The sequence below is a fragment of the Pleurodeles waltl genome, chromosome 2_1, assembly GCF_031143425.1.
Source record: "Pleurodeles waltl isolate 20211129_DDA chromosome 2_1, aPleWal1.hap1.20221129, whole genome shotgun sequence".
NCBI classification, from domain to species: domain Eukaryota; kingdom Metazoa; phylum Chordata; class Amphibia; order Caudata; family Salamandridae; genus Pleurodeles; species Pleurodeles waltl.
Window position 1 is genome coordinate 46,337,968 of NC_090438.1, and position 18,937 is coordinate 46,356,904.

The following is an 18,937-nucleotide window of genomic DNA, read 5'->3' on the forward strand; positions in this document are numbered from 1 at the left end:
TAGGACATGTAAAAACACACTACTACATGCCCTACTTTTAACATACACTGCACCCAGCATGGGGCTACCTAGGGCCTACCTTAGGGGTGGTGCCTAACATGTATAAAAAGGGAAGGGTTGGTACTGGTAAGTGGGTACACTTGACAGGTCGAATTGGCAGTTTAAAAATGCACACACAGACACTGCAGGGGCAGGTCTGACCCACGTTTACAGGGCTACTCATATGGGTGGCACAACCAATGCTGCAGGCCCACTAGTAGCATTTGATGTACAGGCCCTGGGCACCTCTAGTGCACTTTACTAGGGACTTACTATTAAATCAAATATGTTAATCATGGATAAACCAAACACCAATTCAATTTATACAGAGAGCATACGCACTTTAGCACTGGTCAGCCGTGGTAAAGTGCTCAGAGTCCTAAAGCCAACAAAAACCGGTCAGTAAAAATAGGAGGAAGGAGGCAAAATGTTTGGGGATAACCCTGCAAAAAAGGCCAGGTCCGACACAGATTTGTAAGAGTTAGAATGTAAAGCAGGGCATTAGTCTGAATAAGGACAGAACGTGAGCCCTAGCAAATCTTAAGTGTCAGTATTTGGCTTTAAATTTCAGAAGGGCTGGGATCATTATGAATCGTGAAACTGGGCATGTGATATCTCTATATGTTACCTCGGTACAAGTGCAGAGCCACCTCGGCCTTCTAGTGAAATGTAGTCACTGGACATTTATTAAGAAATTTAAGCTGAAGTGTTTTAATTCATATGGTCACAGAAAATCGTAAGGAACCTGGGGAAGGGATTTAGAGCCAGATGTGCTAAGAGCCCATTCCCAAAACGTGGTTGCAAATTGCGCACAGGTTTGCAATCAGACTTGTATTTTGCAAAGTGACCTATGTACTGATCGATTGCTTCGCAAAATCACCATTCACAGGAGGACGCACAATGGCTTGGATAATGAATATTAATTGAGCAGGTCGCAGTTTGTCCCCTGGGATGGGTTTCAAACCCAGGGATGGTGGCCTGAAAGAGAGAGAGGACAACCATCCTTGAGTCTGCTTGATCAAGCAGAACACTTTTTTTCTTTTTATCAGCTTTGAAAACAAAGGTTTTTAGATTGGGGCTGCATCACTGGGCACAGGTTCTTGTCCTCTGAACCACTGCCTACTTCCCCCTCTGGCAGCCAACATCATTCCCAAAGGACTCCTTCCCCTCTGCAAATCAGTTACAACCTCATGGACACCATTTAGGGGTTGCCAGGAGTCGCAGCTGTTACCCCCAGCTTGCCCCATGTGACCCCTGGCACTGCCTTTGAGACCCCTGGCCTCAGATGTGGCAAAATCAATGCCAGGAAAACAGGGCAGCTCGTCCTCGTGGATGTTGTTTGGGGCTCCACTTGTTTTCTGTCATTATTTACTACTCTGAAAGTGAATAATTTCACATTATTCCCTACTAGGGTAATAGGAAATGTAGTGCAGGTAGTTGGAATTTGACCCTCACCAGCAATTGAGGTAAGTAGAAAATGCTTTTAAATGTATGTTGTGTGCATGCTTACCGATGGGAGTGTGTGTGAGACCGAGAGAGTGTGTATGTCTAAGTGTGTGAGTGAAAGTAAAGGTCAAATAGTGTGTGATGTCACTTCCGCTGCCCCTGGCATTTTGGTGAATTCACGCCCATTTACAACCTCCTCTGAGGTGTCAGTAACTGAGCGTCAAGTTTGTGACCAGACTTGTGGTGTGCAGGTTGAGGTCCGGCCTACCCTCTAGGGCAGTGGTTCCCAACCAGTGGTGTAAAAAAGTCCCCCGCAGCCCCCGGAGAGCTCTAGTGGTCCCACCTCAGCACAGTATACTGTGCACAGGGGGACAGGCCGCTGACTGGGTCTAGCGGGGAGTGGCCCCCTCAAGGTACTTTGCAAGGGAGGGGGCCTCAAGTTTAGTTACGCCAGTGTTCCCAACCTGTGGTCCGGGGACCCCTGGGTGTCCACAAAGCCGCCTCAGGGGGTCCGCGACTGCCTAGAAAATTAAATAATATTAACAGAGCAATAAAGTGTATACAAATAAAGTGGCTAAATGTACAAATGAAAATTTAAAAACGTACTGGAAATGTCAAGGAATTTGAAATTGGAGTCTAAAAATTAAATTAGTATCCTCAGATCGATTCGTGGGAGCAGGGCAGGTGCAACAAACAGAATATAGTATGGACAATGTGTTGCTTCAACTGAATTTAGAAAAGCTAAAGCCTTCCTATTAAAATTATTTTTTAATGTATATTTGCTTGCAAATTAAATAAAATGTGTTATCATTTGTGTGCGTGTTTGACAAATGCTTGTTTCTGTACTTTTTGTGTATAGGTTTGCGCTCAAATCATCGACACTGCTTAGGTCTGGGTCCCTTGCTTCTAGTGATGACTCAGTAGGGGGATCCCCAGATTTCAATAATGATTCAGTGGCGGTCCCTGGGTTCCAGTAATGACTCAGTGGGGGTCCCCAGGTTCCAGTATTGATAAAGTGGGGGCCACAGACGTCAAAAGGTGGGGAACCACTGCTCTAGTGATCCAAGGAAATTCAGATCAATGAGTAAAGGTAAAGTAACTAGGGGCCAGATGTATCATGAAGGCCTTTTGTGATTCGGAATTTGCGATTTTTAAGAAATCACTATTTCCGAGTCGCAAAATGGCATGTATCACATTTGTGAATCGGTAATAGCGTTTTCTTAAAAATTGCAAATGCTATTACCGAATCACAAATTGAGATACCGGCCCCATTCGCACCTATGGGCCTGTTGGCCCATATCTGCAAATTTTTTGCATTTCCAAAATTGCGATTTCTTAACTAGAAATCGCTATTTTGGAAATGCAAAACCCCAGGGTGCTGGGGGCCTAAGGCCCCCTCTGCTGCACCCTAAAAAAAATGTTTTTACCATGTAAGGTGCACACATGCCAAAAGGGCATGTGTGCTTTACATGTAAATTTTAAATGCTTTTTTAAAATTGGACATGGTTACCACCAAGTTCAACTTGGTGGTAAATAGTGATTCTTAAATGCCCAAATCGCATTTAGGAATTGCTTCATACATTTGCTAAGGAATCGCAAATAAGGAATCCTTATTTGCGATTTCTTATTTAGAGATTCCCAATTTGCGACTCTCTAAACAGGGTCGCAATTTTAAGGAATCGCTATTTTAGCGATTCCTTAAAATTGCGTTCAGAATGTCTTTCATAACTTCTGAAATGGCTTTTTGCAGTCTCAAATGGGCATTCGCACCGTTTGCGAATGCCAAAAACCTTGATACCTCTGGCCCAATGTTCGCTAAGTCTGTCTTCAGAAAGAGATGCAGACTGTAACCACTTCCAGCTCAGAAATGCTTTCTGGGGTCCTGGTCATGTGGGGTGGGTGGGTGAAGGGATTGGAAGATATCCCCTGATTTTTGAAGAGTTTGTGTTGACCCTCCCCGCGAACCACAAAGCAAGGGATAGGAGGGAGCAGTTCACACACATTGAGACCTGATGGCCATGGTCAGACTGGTCAGCCGGGCACTTCCCCGGGAGGCTGGAGCCCCCGGAGGCCGGGTTTGGCCTCCAGGAGTGGTGGTGCACGTTACGCAGTCTTGGTGACAACTTGAAAGAGTTGCTGTGGTTCTAGCACGCGTTAGCACGTCTCCACAAGAGGGCTGAATTTAAAACGTTTTTTTATTTTTTTCCCAGGGCCTTGCAGGTGGCTTTGAAATGAGCTGAACTTTCTTCCTGGCCTGGCTGCCCTTGGAGAAGTCAATCTTCTGAATAGATCTGTAGTGGTTCACAGAGACACAATGTGAAATATCTATCCAGCCAGGGGCGTAGCTTGGTCAGTAATTTTGGGATGGGGGGTGCGGGTGAGCTTCAGGTTTTCCAACAATCAGGCTCGCATATGTTAAAATGCATTATATGACAAGTGGGGAGCATGAGAGGGGCCTAAGGGGTAGTGTAAATGCTGTTTGGTAGGACTACTAAAAGCAAAAAACCGATACCGGTATTTTGTAAAATAACCAACTTTTTGAGAACTTTCAAAACAGAGAGTGTGTGTGCATTTTTTGTCTGCGTGTATCAAAAGATCCTGGCGAAATCTATCTCACCATACCGGACTGAAAGCACCTGAACCGAGTGATTCATCAGAAAATACATTTATTGGGGGGTGTAACACCCCAAACAGCCCCCCTGAAGATACGCCCCTGTTAGTACAGGGGTGGGGCGGTGAAGTAACAGAGCACCCTTCCACAACTCTTCTTTTTTCAATCGCACCCTCTCTCTCACACAATCGCACCCTCTCTCTCTCATACACAATCACACCCTCTCTCTCACACCCTCTCTCTCTCTCACACACACTCACACCCTCTCTCTCTCTCTCACACACACAATCACACCCTCTCTCTCACACACAATCACACCCTCTCTCTCTCACACAATCGCACCCTCTCTCTCTCACACAATCGCACCCTCTCTCTCTCTCTCACACACAATCACACCCTCTTTCTCTCACACACACAATCACACCCTCTCTCACACACAATCACACCCTCTCTCACACACAATCACACCCTCCCTCTCTCACACATACAATCACACCTTCTCTCTCACATACACACATACAATCACACCCTCTCTCTCACACACACAATCATACCCTCTCTCTCTCTCACACACAATCGCACCCTCTCTCTCATACACACACACAATCACACCCTCTCTCTCACACACAATCGCACCCTCTCTCTTTCATACACACACAATCGCACCCTCTCTCTCGCACACACACACACAATCACACCCTCTCTCTCACACACACAATCGCACCCTCTCTCTCTCACACACAATCACACCCTCTCTCTCACACACACACAATCGCACCCTCTCACACACACACAATCGCACCCTCTCTCTCACACAATCACACCCTCTCTCACACACAATCACACTCTCTCTCACACACACAATTACACCCTCTCTCATACACACACACAGTCACACCCTCTCTCTCACACACAATCACACCCTCTCTCACACACACACACAATTGCACCCTCTCTCTCATACACACACACACAATCACACCCTCTCTCTCACACACACAATCGCACCCTCTCTCATACACACACAATCACACCCTCTCTCTCACACACACAATCACACCCTCTCTCACACACACAATCACACCCTCTCTCTCACACACAATCACACGCTCTCTCACACACACACAACCGCACCCTCTCTCTCTCACACACACAATCGCACCCTCTCTCTCATACACACACACAATCACACCCTCTCTCTCTCATACACCCACACACAATCACACCCTCTCTCTCACACACACAATCACACCCTCTCTCTCACACACACAAAATCGCACCCTCTGTCTCTCACACACACAATCGCACCCTCTCTCTCTCTTACACACACACAATCACATCCTCTCTCACACCCACACAATAACACCCTCTCTCTTTCTCTCTCTCACCCACACAATCACACCCTCTCTCTCTCACACACAATCACGCCCTCTCTCTCACCCACACACACACACAATAACACCCTCTCTCTTTCTCTCTCTCACACACACAATCACACCCTCTCTCTCTCATACACACAATCACAGCCCCCCTCTCTCTCACTGTCTCACACACACAATCACACCCTCACTCTCACACACACAGCACAATTGCACCCTCCCTCTCTCTCTCTTACACACACACAGGTACAATCACACCCTCTCTCTCACACACACAATCACACCCTCTCTCTCTCCCACACACAGCACAATTGCACCCTCCCTCTCTCTCTCTTACACACACACAGGTACAATCACACCCTCTCTCTCACACACACAGCACAATTGCACCCACCCTCTCTCTCTCACACAGACATACACACGCCACACCCTCCCTCTCACACAATCACACACACCCCTCCCACGCGATCTTGTGTAGAATGCAGCCAATACCCAGCGGGTGTGTGCAAGGCCTGAGCTCAAATCAACGATGTACAGCTTTGTTATGTAAAAAAGACCTTGGATACGATGCAGATTTTCAATAATATTTAGGTTTCAGAATCGCCCTCCCTGTGCCCCCTGACTGCCCCCCCAAACCACCTACTCTGCCAAAGACCGTAGGCTTCCTCTGTCCAGCCCCTGCATCTCTCTCTCCTCCGCCATCAACTGTCTTTTTAGGCCTGGCTGGACACAGCTTTACCTGTGAACGAGAGCTAGTGCAATGTAAGAGGAGCGGTAGAAGCTCCGCCCGCCCTCAGCTATTGGTTGCTGGAAGTGTCATTCTTCACGCATTGATTCATTGTAACTTTACCCCGTGACACGCATTGTAGCCAAGACATGCAGCCGTTTTATTGGTGCCGCTGTCTGATTGGTCCACAGAGGGAGTACTTCTTCTATGTTTATGACTCGTCTTACTGTCCTCTTTCAGTTTCCACTTCTGGCTCATGCTTGTTTTGAATATGCACCGCTGCTGCATGTGCATCCCTGCAGGATGCCACCTGCTGCACTGTGGAAGAGGAGGGAGCACAGGAGGTGCGGTCAGTCCCAGGGTAGCCTAAGCCGCACCCAGCATGTGCCTCAGCAAGGGCAGGATTGCACCGGGCCTCTTCAGAGCACCTCAACATCCTCACAGGAGGCGATTGGTTGTGAAGGCCCAGAACAGCCTGGGCATCACCAGAGAGTGTCTGGCGCGAGCGTAGAAGGCTAGAGCACGCTGAACAAACTCATGGGGCCCTGACATGTCTTCATTGGTGGCATCCATGACGTTGCCTCTCTCTAAACAACACAATAACTCCACTAAGCAACTTTGTAGCCATGCAAAATCATGCAACACACTCATAAGTCCATTTGTAGTTCTGGCTAGAGACAGCTTCAGAAATTTCAGAAAGTTTATGTAATCTATACATAGGAACGCACTGAGCTCGGCTCCCCTCAGACATAGGCTGTTCCACTGATGATCAGTCAGTCATGATGTAGGAGTCTCTCCATTACTCACCGCTGACTCAGTGGAGTAGAATTTTTTCCTGCCATACACAAAGCGCCTGGTTCTCATGTGTGCATCCCCCATTTGCAGCCTCCTGCTCACAGCCACTGGCATGAGGCCACGTGTTTGCTTCCAAGGCCCAAGTCCATTTTATTCACCAATGGTGCCTGCACAAAGCTTCTCACCAGCACAGCTCAGGCTGGATGGGTTCAGTTTGCACCTGAGGTGGCCAATCTCAGATGGCGTGCTCTGGGTACCGGCCCATTCTCCACTCTGCAGGACAGGGTACGACTTCACCCATCAGACCCCTGCCTGGTGGTGTCATCTGGGGTACTGTGGCTCTGGACTACTAAAGCTGAGCCAGAGATAGATGGCTTGGCTGTACCTCGAATGGTCCAACCTACATACAGTGTAAGTAGTCAAACATTTTCTTATTATGTCCGTTTACGGCCAGATGCCATTGGTCGATTATGAGCTAACTATAATAACATCTTCATGTATGGAATGCATACGGTGATCTACAGCAGTGTTGGCCTGCATCATTTACGTTTTGACTCAGTCATGGGGTGAACTACAGCAGTTACTTCTGCAGCATTTAGTCATACAATACCTACACATATTGGGCACGGGCGGACATCAGACCCGGTGGATCGCCTGCGCTTTGCGCTCTCACATGCCATCACCCCTGACTGCATTGCAGGGTCACTGGGACACAGGTCTCGGATACATCTGTACAGATGGCGGCTGGCAGGTCATGCTGTCATACCGCTCCTTCGGCTCTTGCCATGCACATTTCAAATCGCGCTCACTTGACCCCTAGTAAGATTAACGCTATTTCCATCGCACTGATGCTGCCTGCCCCTGCTGTATGACACTGCGGGCCATATGTACGAAAGCTTTTTCCCATAGACACAGAATGGGTAAAATCCTTTCGTACATCTGGCCCTACATGCGGGTATAGTTCAGATGCTCTGGCCACGCCCCTCTCTGGGCAAATCTTGGCATACTCTCATGACACACTTAACCCACTGCACTGGACCTGCACCCACCTATACCTGGGAGGTCTGTATCCTGGGACTTTACTGATGTACAAAAAAGTACAAGGCGGGAATGTGATTAGCCAACCTGGTCCACCTCATGGCGAAACCATTGATAACAAGGACATGAAGGTGGCGAATCCCCTGTGGCTTCCACATGGATACACTCTATGCTGTCACGGGCTCAAGCAGAGAGTGCATTACTGCGCAGCAGGGGCGGCTCCTCTGCAATGGCAGAGGAGCGTCACCACCCCTCCCCAGCTAAGAGCCAGCAGATGAAAAATAAAATAATTTACCATTGTTTTATCTTTCAGCTGCTGGCTCAGCCAGCGGTGCAGGGAGGGGCGGGCCGGGCGACGGAAGAGGGGGGAAGGGGAAGCAAAGTGCACTAAGGGTGCATGTGTGTTTGGCCGGCCGTCTTAGGCTGGCCAAACACATATGTCCACTTAGGTGTCGGCAACCCAGCTGTGTTTAACAGCTGGGCTGTAGAAACTACACTGACCCCTGTGCACTGTCTGAGCAGCTGTCCAAACCGCTCAGACCAATCCTGGTGCTGCTCTCGTGCTAGGTTTAGCATGAGAGCAGAGCCAGGATTGCTGGGGAGCCTGTGCTAGTGTCCCAGGGAATGCTGGGACACCAGAAGAGAAGAGGAGCGAGGCGGCAGGAGGCGACAACTGAGGGAATGGTCGAATGGTAGAACAGTAAGTGTTTTTTTAAATTATTTGTCCCTCTTCCCCCCATTGTCCCCCTTTGACATTTGCAGCGACCGCCACTGCTGCTGCTGCTCAGGGAGGAAATAAAGGAACTCCGCAAATACCCTGTCTCAGAGGCATGGGACGCCCTCCTGGAGAAATTCCGTGAGGGGATTCTGACCACACCACCCACCCCTTAACCATACACGCAGACCACGCCCCTTTCCTCCCCTCCTGCCTTCCTCTCCCGCCATGCTTCTTCACCCCCACCCACCCCCCAACTGCTCCCCTCTCCCTTCGCGACAGTCGTGTTGTCCTACCTAAACGCCCCGAATGAGTGCATTCACTGTTCCAGGTCCCTTGGTCCATTGCTAGTTTTCTTATTGTTTTTTTTCCTGTTTTTTCTCACACAGTTCAGCTACTGTTCAGAACTGTTGCTACTCTTTGACACCCTTTAATATTATATTGACATATGTTTACAGTGAACGACCACAAGAGTGAAATGTTCCCTGCCACCTCAATTGATCACACCGAGGCTTTTTTAATGTTATCCTTCCACAGGTGGCCCACACGCGTGGACCACATTATTACATGTTGCTCTCTTGGTTTTCCATTCAGTTCTCATGGAAACATGACCTGTACACAGATTATATCACACTGTACTGATTATACTGTACCAATCTTTAAAAATGAATATGTCAATAAAACATTTTTAAAAAAGAAATGATCTACAGCAGTGTTCATGCAATGGACCATCACAGGTAAACTGGCAACATGTAACAGTGTGTACGGCTCATGGGTTGGTTACAAGCTCCAAAACTGGTACCCCACACTAAAAGTCAGTCTCTGGTTACGGCACTGTGATAGGGCAATCTCTGGACAGGTGTGCACAACATTGTGAATACCCCCTGTGAGAGCCACAGACCCTAGTGGGACAACTTCTGCCAGAATGGGGTTAACATCTGGAGAAAGATGTGCAAACGCCTGTCAAATGTCAGTAACACTCATAGGAGAAGACGCATCAAGGGCAGGACTAGCATCTTCCTTGAGCACATCATGTACTAGGAAGTGCAGAGGCAACGTTCACTCCTTGGCACCCTTATTGGTGAGTGAAGGCTGTCAAATTCACCCCTGGAAAGGCCAAAATGTGACTTAACATTGTAAATCTTCTTGCTACACAGGACTCAGCTGAGAAACTGGTGTGGAGAACATGAGGAGACCATCTTTTTCCCAATCTGAGAGGGAATAAACTTACGATTAGCCAGCTGGGTCCATCCATGTCCTTCAGGATGTGACAGGCGTTGGTGGTGATGGAGTCCACACCAGCACACCAGAGGATGGAGAAGAGCCAAGGCTTGTTCACCACAAAGATGTTCACCGAGACATTGTCTTGGCGATAGGCTCTGTCAAAACAAGACAAGTCAAGGTCAGCAAAGGGATTGTGAATTAATTCATTTGGTTCCTAGTAAAGGGCTACAGACAGCTGGAGCATGCACGGGGATGCAGTTATCAAGGTAACCATGTCCAAGGTGTTAAAAATCATGGCTTAAAGTTGGATGACCTGTGTTCTAGTTCTTAAAAGACCTGAAAAGCACCACGTGGTAGAAGTATCCAGGTGTTCAGATTGGGCCGGTACAATATTAAGGAGTCCTGACTGACTCTTCCATAACGTACTCTGTCAAATGGTAGCAAGATGTAGAACCTTGAGTTGAGGACCAAAAGTTTATAGAGAACAGACTGCATGATGGCAGATGGACCTGGCCAGTCTGAATCAGATGACCAGATAGTTAAGTAAACATGAGGAGAACTAGGTAACTATGCATGTTAAGACTGAAGATTGGGGAGACAACTCACCACGAGCAATAGCATGAAAGGAAACAGACAAAGGAAACAGAAGAAAAAAGGCAATAAAAGGTGAAAGAGAAGCTCAGAAAAAGTAAAAGGAGTACAGAGGAAAACAAAAGCTCTAAAGAAGAGAAGGAAAATGGATTAACGGTGAAGAAAAAAAGCTTAGCGAAGGGGGAGACAGTGCCTAGAGATGGGTCTGAAAGTCCTCCAATGAGAGGAGAAGTTGGAGGAAAAGAACAAAAAGTTCAGAGCAGGGAAAGAAACAGCAGAACACTGCTTTAAGGAGGAGAAGAAACCTCAGAGGAAAGGAGACTTAGCTCAAAGGAGCACGGGAACATGCCCAGAGGAGAAGCAGAAAGCGCTTGTGGAAGGAAAAGAAAGTACTTAGAGGACAACAAAAAGTGCTGTAAGGAGGAGAAAATGGAAGAACAAAGTGCTCTGGGGGAGATAAAAGTAAACAAGCACTCAGAGGAGCAGAAGAAAGTGCTCCGAACAAGACAGAAAGGAACTCTGAGAAGTAAATACAAATAAAAGAGCTAAAAGGATCAGAAAAAGGCCGAAAGACTTGAGGAGCTAGAGAAGAAGAAAGAGCTTGGAGAAGTAATGGAAGGGGATAACAGAAAGTGATTGGAAGATTTAAAAAAAGAGAAGCTCAGAGGAAGAGAAGAAAGGTGAAAAGGACAGGGGAAAGCTTCAGAAAGAATGGGAAGAAGAGAGGAGAGAATCCAGCGAAAGGGGAAGAGACTTCTTAGAAGAGAAGAAAAAAGCTTCAAAGGAGGATAATAGAAAAGAAAGAGCTTTGAAGAGGATGATAATAATCTCAGAACAGAAGAAAAAGCACAAAGGAGGCTAGAAAAAAAAATCCAACACAAAGAGGAAATAAATCAGAGGAGAAGAAACAGCTAAGCGCCGGAGAAGGAACAAGAGAAGAAAGATGAGAAGAAATAACTAAGGAGTTGGAGGAGGATATGAAAAAGCAGAACATTGAGAAAGTAAAAATATGAGCCAATACAGAAAGAGACAATTGCTTACAGGAGAAGAAACCAGAGCTCAGAAACAAAGACAGAATTGAAGAAAGTACACAAAAGGAGAAAACACAGAAAAGAAGCAAAAAGTTCAGAAGAGAAGAACATTTTTTAGAAGAGGCGAATAAACTGATTACAAAAGACATCCCTCATGCACTCATCCCACACAATCCACGTCCTGTGGGCTCACCGGATCTCCTCTGTGCTAAGGTTCTTGAAGGACAAATTCACTTTCATCAGTGGCTCGGTGTCATTCCAGCTTCTCCTGCGGCCATAGATCTGCTGGAATCCTGGAGCCATGAGTTTCACCTCCTCTCTGAAATCGTCTGGTAACCACAAGATCTGCACAGAACAAGGTGTAAATTGGTCAGAGACCAGTGTCAAAGATAGTCAGGGATATAAACTCATTTGGTATAAAGTCTTGGTTGTAAGGTCTGCTCTCACTGTATTGTACCACCACACGCTTAACTGTTTGATGAACCACAGATATTGCATCAGGGGAAGACACGAGCCTGGTTTCATACTCTGGGAGTGCTGCCACAACTGAGCAGGTTGTCAGTTTGCCATGGTTGTGCAGATGAAACCTCAGTCTTTGACCTGTCCTGACCTTGCAACATTTCTCCTGTTTTAAGAAGATATCTAGGCTAAGAAGTTGTAACTGCTACTAGCCAATGCTGTCCTAAAGTTCATCATTTCTGCACAAGTCTGCGTTTGCTGGTTACGCAGAATGGTACTGAGTCATCAGCTGTTTTTTGATTGGTACGGCATGCTGCTGTCTCTGTGCCATCCTGGTCCATCTTCTCAGCTTGGACTCCCTCCTCGTCTCCGCCCTCAGACTACACAACAATAAGCATTTTGGATCATTGGAACTTTCTTGCCAATTGCCCAAGATTGACCTTGGACAAGCTTTGTTTTCTAACTGTGACCTTGAACTTTAGCCTCAAAAGCTGGAATCCACATGTCCCACCTTGATCTCTCGATCTAACCTTTTAATATAAGATGGTCTGTGAATCCTTCAGTCTCCACCTAAACACTAACTCTTGATGCAATATTTCATTGTTACTAAATCACCTAACCAAGTAATCTCCTCGATGACTTTAACTTCGGGGATCATCCTGATGTTCATGTTCTTTGCAATGCTCAGTTCACTTCCATCGAGTAGTTTCCCGCTCTCAAACCGCTCTTCTCCTAAGTGGGTGTTTGAACAGTTTCTACACGCCAATGAATATATATTCTAACCACAAAGCATGGCTCCCGGTAGAAAGATGACCCACCAGACAATTGAATGTCACAACCTATATCCTGAAAGTAGCAACGCATGACCAGTTACAGCGGTTCCTTTTTTTTTTGGTGGGGGAGCTTGGCGGTTGACCACAGGGTAGGACAGAGAATGCTTTAGCTATTTAGTACACAAAAGTGAGCATCTGATAAATTAAATCATATGAAATTCATCCTCACAAGATATCTATTTGAGGCACATAAAAATTGATTTGTGAAGTATGCTATAGCTAGCCACATAAAAATCCAATTTATTTTCTATATCCTATGGTTGGAAAAATGGGTACCAGTCAGACACTGATCTGCTGCGCCATCGCATTCACAGAACTGAATCGCTCGAAGACTCTTTTGTGAGAGTTAACGAATACAGTGTAAACATCACAGCACAACCCTCCAGACGTACTCACCAGATCTTGGCGGATGTTGGACTTGAGGATGGTGTCCACAGTGACGTTGACATAGGTCTGGTTGTAAGGGTGTCTCTCGTGAGGCGGTCTCAGGTCAAACATCACACTCATGTTGTGGTCACCAGCCGAGCGCAGGAGCTCCTCCAGAGATGGGATCTTCTGCTTCAGAACCTCATTGCGGTTCACGGTTGAGAGCGAGCTCTCAATAGTGAAAGGGGGTCTCTAGGAAGAGATGGGTGTGTGGAGGGAAACAGTGGAGGAGAAGACACGTGAGAGGAAGATAATGGAAATGAGAGGAGGAACACAGGGCAGGAGGGAGAGAGGGCGTAGACAGAAGGTGTCAGAGCCACCTTGTCACAAATTGTAGACCCATCTGAGGGTTCATTTCTAGACAATGTCAAACTGTCAAAAGGATAACAAATTCTCCACAAAGTACTTGAAAAAACGGGAAAAATACTCTAGAAAGGCAAAGCTAAATTACCACTAGTTTAAAGGCGCTGAACGAAGAAGTATTCTCTATCGGCCCTCGCCCCTCCCACTGTCTCTCTAAGTGCCCTACGCTTACCACACAGGCCACGTGTACCTAAGCTCCACACACTGAACATGCCCCCTCATCTCCTTACACTGTCCATCCATCCCACCCTCCTGGTTTCTTCAATCGCCTCTATTCAGGAGATGTAACCTTCTGCGTATGTTAAGTGTAACGCACTCTCAATGTGAAGTTGTGTAGGACACTCTCTGGTAACACTAGTTGTGTCCTCACTCTAAGTCCACTGCTATATTTCACAGACATTTGGCTCTATTTCTATCTTCTTAAATTGATAAACCAATGATGCATTGTGACCTCATCACGTAGCTTTCCAAAACCATTACTTAAAATTTCTTCCCGGAAGCCTTTGACCCTTTGCAAGATCAAACGGTCAGTGCCAGACTGAGCTTCAGAGGAGAGATGGACCAGAAGCAATGAAGATATGGAGGGTCCTTTGGGCAGGAGCATTTACGCCCCACCTTATAGACTTAAAGGTGTTACCTGTAAGAACCACTCGCCCGCGTTCAGCTGCTGCAGCTCCTGCCAGCTGAACCAGCTGCAGTTCTCCTGGGCGCGATCCGGGAACACCTGGGCCACGTTGGTGGTTCTGGTCAGTTTGTCGTCATGCATGAGGAAGGGTACGCCGTCCATGCTGTATAAGAGGCCGAAGAAGCAGAAACATGGGTCAGAGAACAGAGACTCAGGATGGGTCAGGAAAGGCAAACAGCCACAAGGAGACACCTGGAGCAACCAGTTAGGACAAAGGGCACCTGGAAGCAGGGCAGATGATAGTGCTGTTAACCAACACCTACCATCTGAATGCCAAACAGAAGGCCCATGTAACAGGTGAAGCAGAAACTGGTTTACGAGCCAACTCTACACTTAAATGGTTTATTTTATAATTTTAGACCATACAACAAGGAATCAATAACAATACAACACTGTGCAAAACACAGGTGGAGCGCAGTCTTACAGCGCTGTTGCGTGCAGATGCATGCCGTATGGGTCTAGGCGGAAAGGCTTTCAGTACATATGTATCATGCGTTCTGGGACCGACAACATCTTTTAAGTCTCATGTATTTCATTAACTACTTTGCATCTGTTTAATTTAAATTTGATCTCGGTGGAAATAAAGTCCGAAATGCATTAGTATGGGACAGAAATCACATGTTTAAGTTTTTTTTACACACAAGAGAATCAAAGATATGGATGGCTAGTGATGTCCAGAGTTGTTTATAGCCAGAGGTATCCATAACTTCAAACATCAGGGAGTATGAATCGCAAATCAAACCTGACGTGTTTCGCAGCTATTATATTTAAACCACTGATAAACCACGGTGTCTTTGAATTCGCTCACTAGGGCTCATGATCAATCGATTGCTCAGTATTGTTTTTTTTAAAGTTTTTTTTTTTTTACAAAAAAATTGGAATACACCATTAATATCAAGAAAGACCCTTTTCTCGATACATTAACTAAGAAACCCTGAAGACGCAACAAATGTAATTATAATATTCGCGAAACGTGTAGGCATTCATTAGATTTCAGATTTCCCCCAATTGATTCCAACTCCCTATGATGTGCCACCTCTCTCCACTTCACCTAGTGGGCTTTTTAATAAACAGCATGATACTGCACACAGATCATAAGATGAAGAAGCGCCTGTCAGGGAAGTCCGGCCGTTCTGTGAGTGATGCTCAATCAATCAATCAATCAAAAAAATGTATAGAGTGCGCTACTCACCTGTGAGGGTCTCAAGGCGCTGGTGGGGGGGAGGGGTGGATTACTCTTCGAACAGCCATGTCTTGAGGTTCTTTCTGACGAGCAGGAGGTTCTGAGTCTTGCGTAGGTTGGTGGAGAGGGAGTTGCAGGCCTTGGGGGCGAGGTAGGAGAAGGATCTGCCTCCGGTGGTGGCGCGTTGGATGCGGGGGACTGTTGCGAGAGCGAGGTCAGCAGAGCAGAGGTGGCGAGTGGGAGTGTGGAAGTTCACTCTTTCGTTGAGGTAGGTTAGTCCTGCGTTGTGGAGGGATTTGTGTGCGTGGATGATGATTTTGAAGGTGATCCTTTTGTCAATCGGAAGCCAGTGAAGGGACCTGAGGTGTGAGGAGATGTGTTCATGGCGTGGGAGGTCCAGGATACGGCGGGCAGCTGCGTTCTGGATCCTCTGGAGTTTGCGTTTGAGTTTGAGTGTGGTGCCGGCGTAGAGGGCGTTACCGTAGTCTAGACTGCTGCTGATGAGTGCGCGGGTGATGGTCTTTCTGGTCTCTATGGGTATACATTTGAAGGTTCTTTGCAGTATGCGGAGTGTGTTGAAGCAGGAGGAGGTGATGGCGTTGATTTGCTGGGTCATGGAGAGGGAGGGGTCCAGGATGATGCCGAGGTTACGTGCCTGGACCTAGGGAGATGGGCCACCAGGAGTCATCCCATATGGTTTTGTTGGGGCCAAAAATGATGACTTCGGTTTTGTTGGAGTTGAGCTTGAGGTGGTTAGCTGTCATCCATGATGCGGTGTCAATGAGTCCAGCGTGGAGGTTGGTTTTGGTGGTGGTACGGTTTCAGGCGAGGGAGATGATGAGCTGGGTGTCGTCTGCATAGGATATGACTGTGATTCCGTGTGGTCAGAGGATGTTGGCGAGTGGGGTCATGTAAATGTTGAAAAGGGTGGGGCTGAAGGAGGGCCCTTGGGGGAATCCGCAGATGATTTTGGTGGCTGTGGAGCGGAAGGGAGGGAGGCGGTCTGTCTGGGTTCTTTCGGTGAGGAAAGAGGTCAGCCAGTCTAGGGCCTTGTGTCGAATACCTGCGTTGTGGAGGCGAGTGCGGAGTGTTTGATGGCAGACAGTGTCGAAGGCAGCTGAGAGGTCCAGGAGGAGGAGTGCGACAGTCTCACCTTTGTCGACTCTGGTTCTGATGTCGTCAGCACATGCGATGAGGGCAGTTTCCGTGCTGTGGTTCTTGCGGAACCCAGACTGGTAGGCGTTGAGTGTGTTGCTTTCCTCTAGGAAGTGAGACAGGCACTAGTTTCTCCGCAACCTTGGTGGGGAAGGGGAGGAGTGAAATTGGGCGGTAGTTGGTGAGGTCATCGGGGTCTGCTTTGGGCTTTTTCAGGAGAGCGGTGATTTCTGCATGCTTCCAGGGGTCTGGTAAGGTGGCAGCGTTAAAAGAGCTGTTGATTATGTCACAAAGCTTGGGAGCGATGGTTGAGCTGGCTTTGTTGTAAATGCGGTGGGGGCAGGGATCTGAGGGGGAGCCTGAGTGGATGGAATTCATCATTTTTTCAGTTTCTTCATCGTTAATAGGGGCCCAGGTGAGTAATAGGTTGGGGGGGGGGTCGGTGGTGTGTGTGGCAGGTGAGTGAGGTGTGAAACTGTTGTGTATGTCTAAGATTTTTCAGTGGAAATGGTTGGAGAGGGAGTCGCAGAGAAGTTGCGTGTGCATGGGGTTGATGTTGCTGGCTTTGGGTTTAGAGAGCTCTTTGATGATGGTAAAGAGTTCCTTGCTGTTGTGAGAGTTACTGTCTATGCGTTCCTTGTAGTATGCTCTTTTGGTGGTGCGTATGAGTTGGTGATGTTTGCGAATGGTGGTTTTGAGGGTGGAGAACTTGGTGGTTGAGGGTTCCTGTCACCAAGCTTTCTCCGTTTTGCGGCATTCATGTTTGGAGGCTTGGAGTTCAGTGGTGAACCAAGGGCTTTCTTGATGTTGCGGGTGGTGATGTTGCTTCTGAGGGGGGGCGAGTGAGTCTGCGGAGGTTGTGATCCATTGTGTGAGGTTATGGGCAGCAATGTTGGGGTCATTGGTGTGGGGGGGGTTCTGTGCGAGTTGGGAGTTCAGGGGCTCTATGGGGATCTTGTCCCACATGCGGTAGGGTGTGGTGTGTTGGTGTGTGGGGGGTTTGGAGAAGGAGAAGTGGATGCAGCGGTGGTCAGTCCAGTGGAGTTCGGTGGTGTGAGTGTAGGTTATGTGGTTGCAGATTGCGTCTAGTGTGTGTCCTGCTGAGTGGGTGGGTGCTGTGACCAGTTGTTTGAGTCCGAGGTTCGTGAGGTTATCTAGAAGGGATGAGACGTTGTGGTCGTGGGGGTTTTCTAGCTGAAAGTTAAAGTCACCGTGGAGGATGTAGTCTGTGGCCGTGAGGGCTGATGGTGTCGACGATGGCGTCACAGAAGGGGGGCAAGGCCCTGGTGGTCTGTGGATGAGGGTTCCTCTGAGGGCGGTGTTGATGTTTATGTGAATTAGGAAATGCATGTGTTCTGCGCTGTCTAGGGTGTCGTGTGTGTTGGTGGTGACATTAATGGTGTTTTTGTGTATAATGGCGATGCCGCCTCCTGGTTTGTTTAAGCGGTCTCAGCGATGGAGTTTGTATCCATCTGGGGTGGCGGTGGCTATGTCTGGCTCAGATGAGTGGTTCATCCAAGTTTCCGTGAGGAAGACAATGTCTGGTGAGTGTGATGTGATAAGGCTCCAGAGTTCGATGGCATGCTTGTGTAAGGAACGGGTGTTTAGGAGTATGCAGTTGAGGTGGTTGTGGGGGCTGTTATTGTTGTGGTGCGCGATGGTGTTGGTGTGGGGGGGTTTGGTGTTGGTGTGGGTTGTGGTGGTGGTGTTGTGGTGTGTGTTCGGGTTATGGGGCTTGTTGGTGTAGGGGTAGGGTCTGTTGGGGTGGGTGGGGACTGTGTGAGAGTCATCTGCATCGGAGTTGTGGTGTTTGTTGTGAGGAGCATTGGGGTTGGGGTGTGGCGTGTGGGTGTATCTGGTGTTTGTGGGGGAGCAGGAGAACCGGCAGGCATAGCATGTGAAATGTCACTGCGTGTGTTTGGGGTTGGTTTGGATGCAGGCGGGGAGTGGTCCTGGGTTGAGGGAGTGGAGTGTGGTTGAAGAATAGTGTTGTCTGGGGGGGGGGGTTGGGTCAGGGGGACCAGGGGGACAGACGCTGGGCACGGTCCAGGCGCGGACGGGCGCAGACGGCTTGCCTCTGGTGCGCCTCCGGTTGTCTGTCTTAGCCAGACAGCCAAAAGCTTCATCACAGTGGAGAACAGCAAGGGAGACAGGGGACAACCCTGCTGGGCCTCTCTGCTGACAGCAGAACTTGTAGAGACATTGAATAGCGCACATTTGTTATGATTTTAGCTAAA

General features: G+C 47.9%; 1 protein-coding gene across 3 annotated transcripts in view; it reads right to left on the reverse strand.

The window, feature by feature from the left end:
* Nucleotides 1-18,937, reverse strand: part of GDPD2 (glycerophosphodiester phosphodiesterase domain containing 2) — a 358,729-nt gene that overhangs the window by 17,944 nt on the left and 321,848 nt on the right. For all 3 annotated transcript variants that reach the window (XM_069209649.1, XM_069209631.1, XM_069209641.1), the window contains exons 10-13: nt 14,315-14,465; nt 13,285-13,506; nt 11,790-11,941; nt 9,982-10,129 (exon numbers count right to left, since the gene is read on the reverse strand). In XM_069209649.1, coding sequence (XP_069065750.1) covers nt 9,982-10,129; nt 11,790-11,941; nt 13,285-13,506; nt 14,315-14,465 — 673 coding nt within the window. The remainder of the gene's footprint in view (nt 1-9,981; nt 10,130-11,789; nt 11,942-13,284; nt 13,507-14,314; nt 14,466-18,937) is intronic.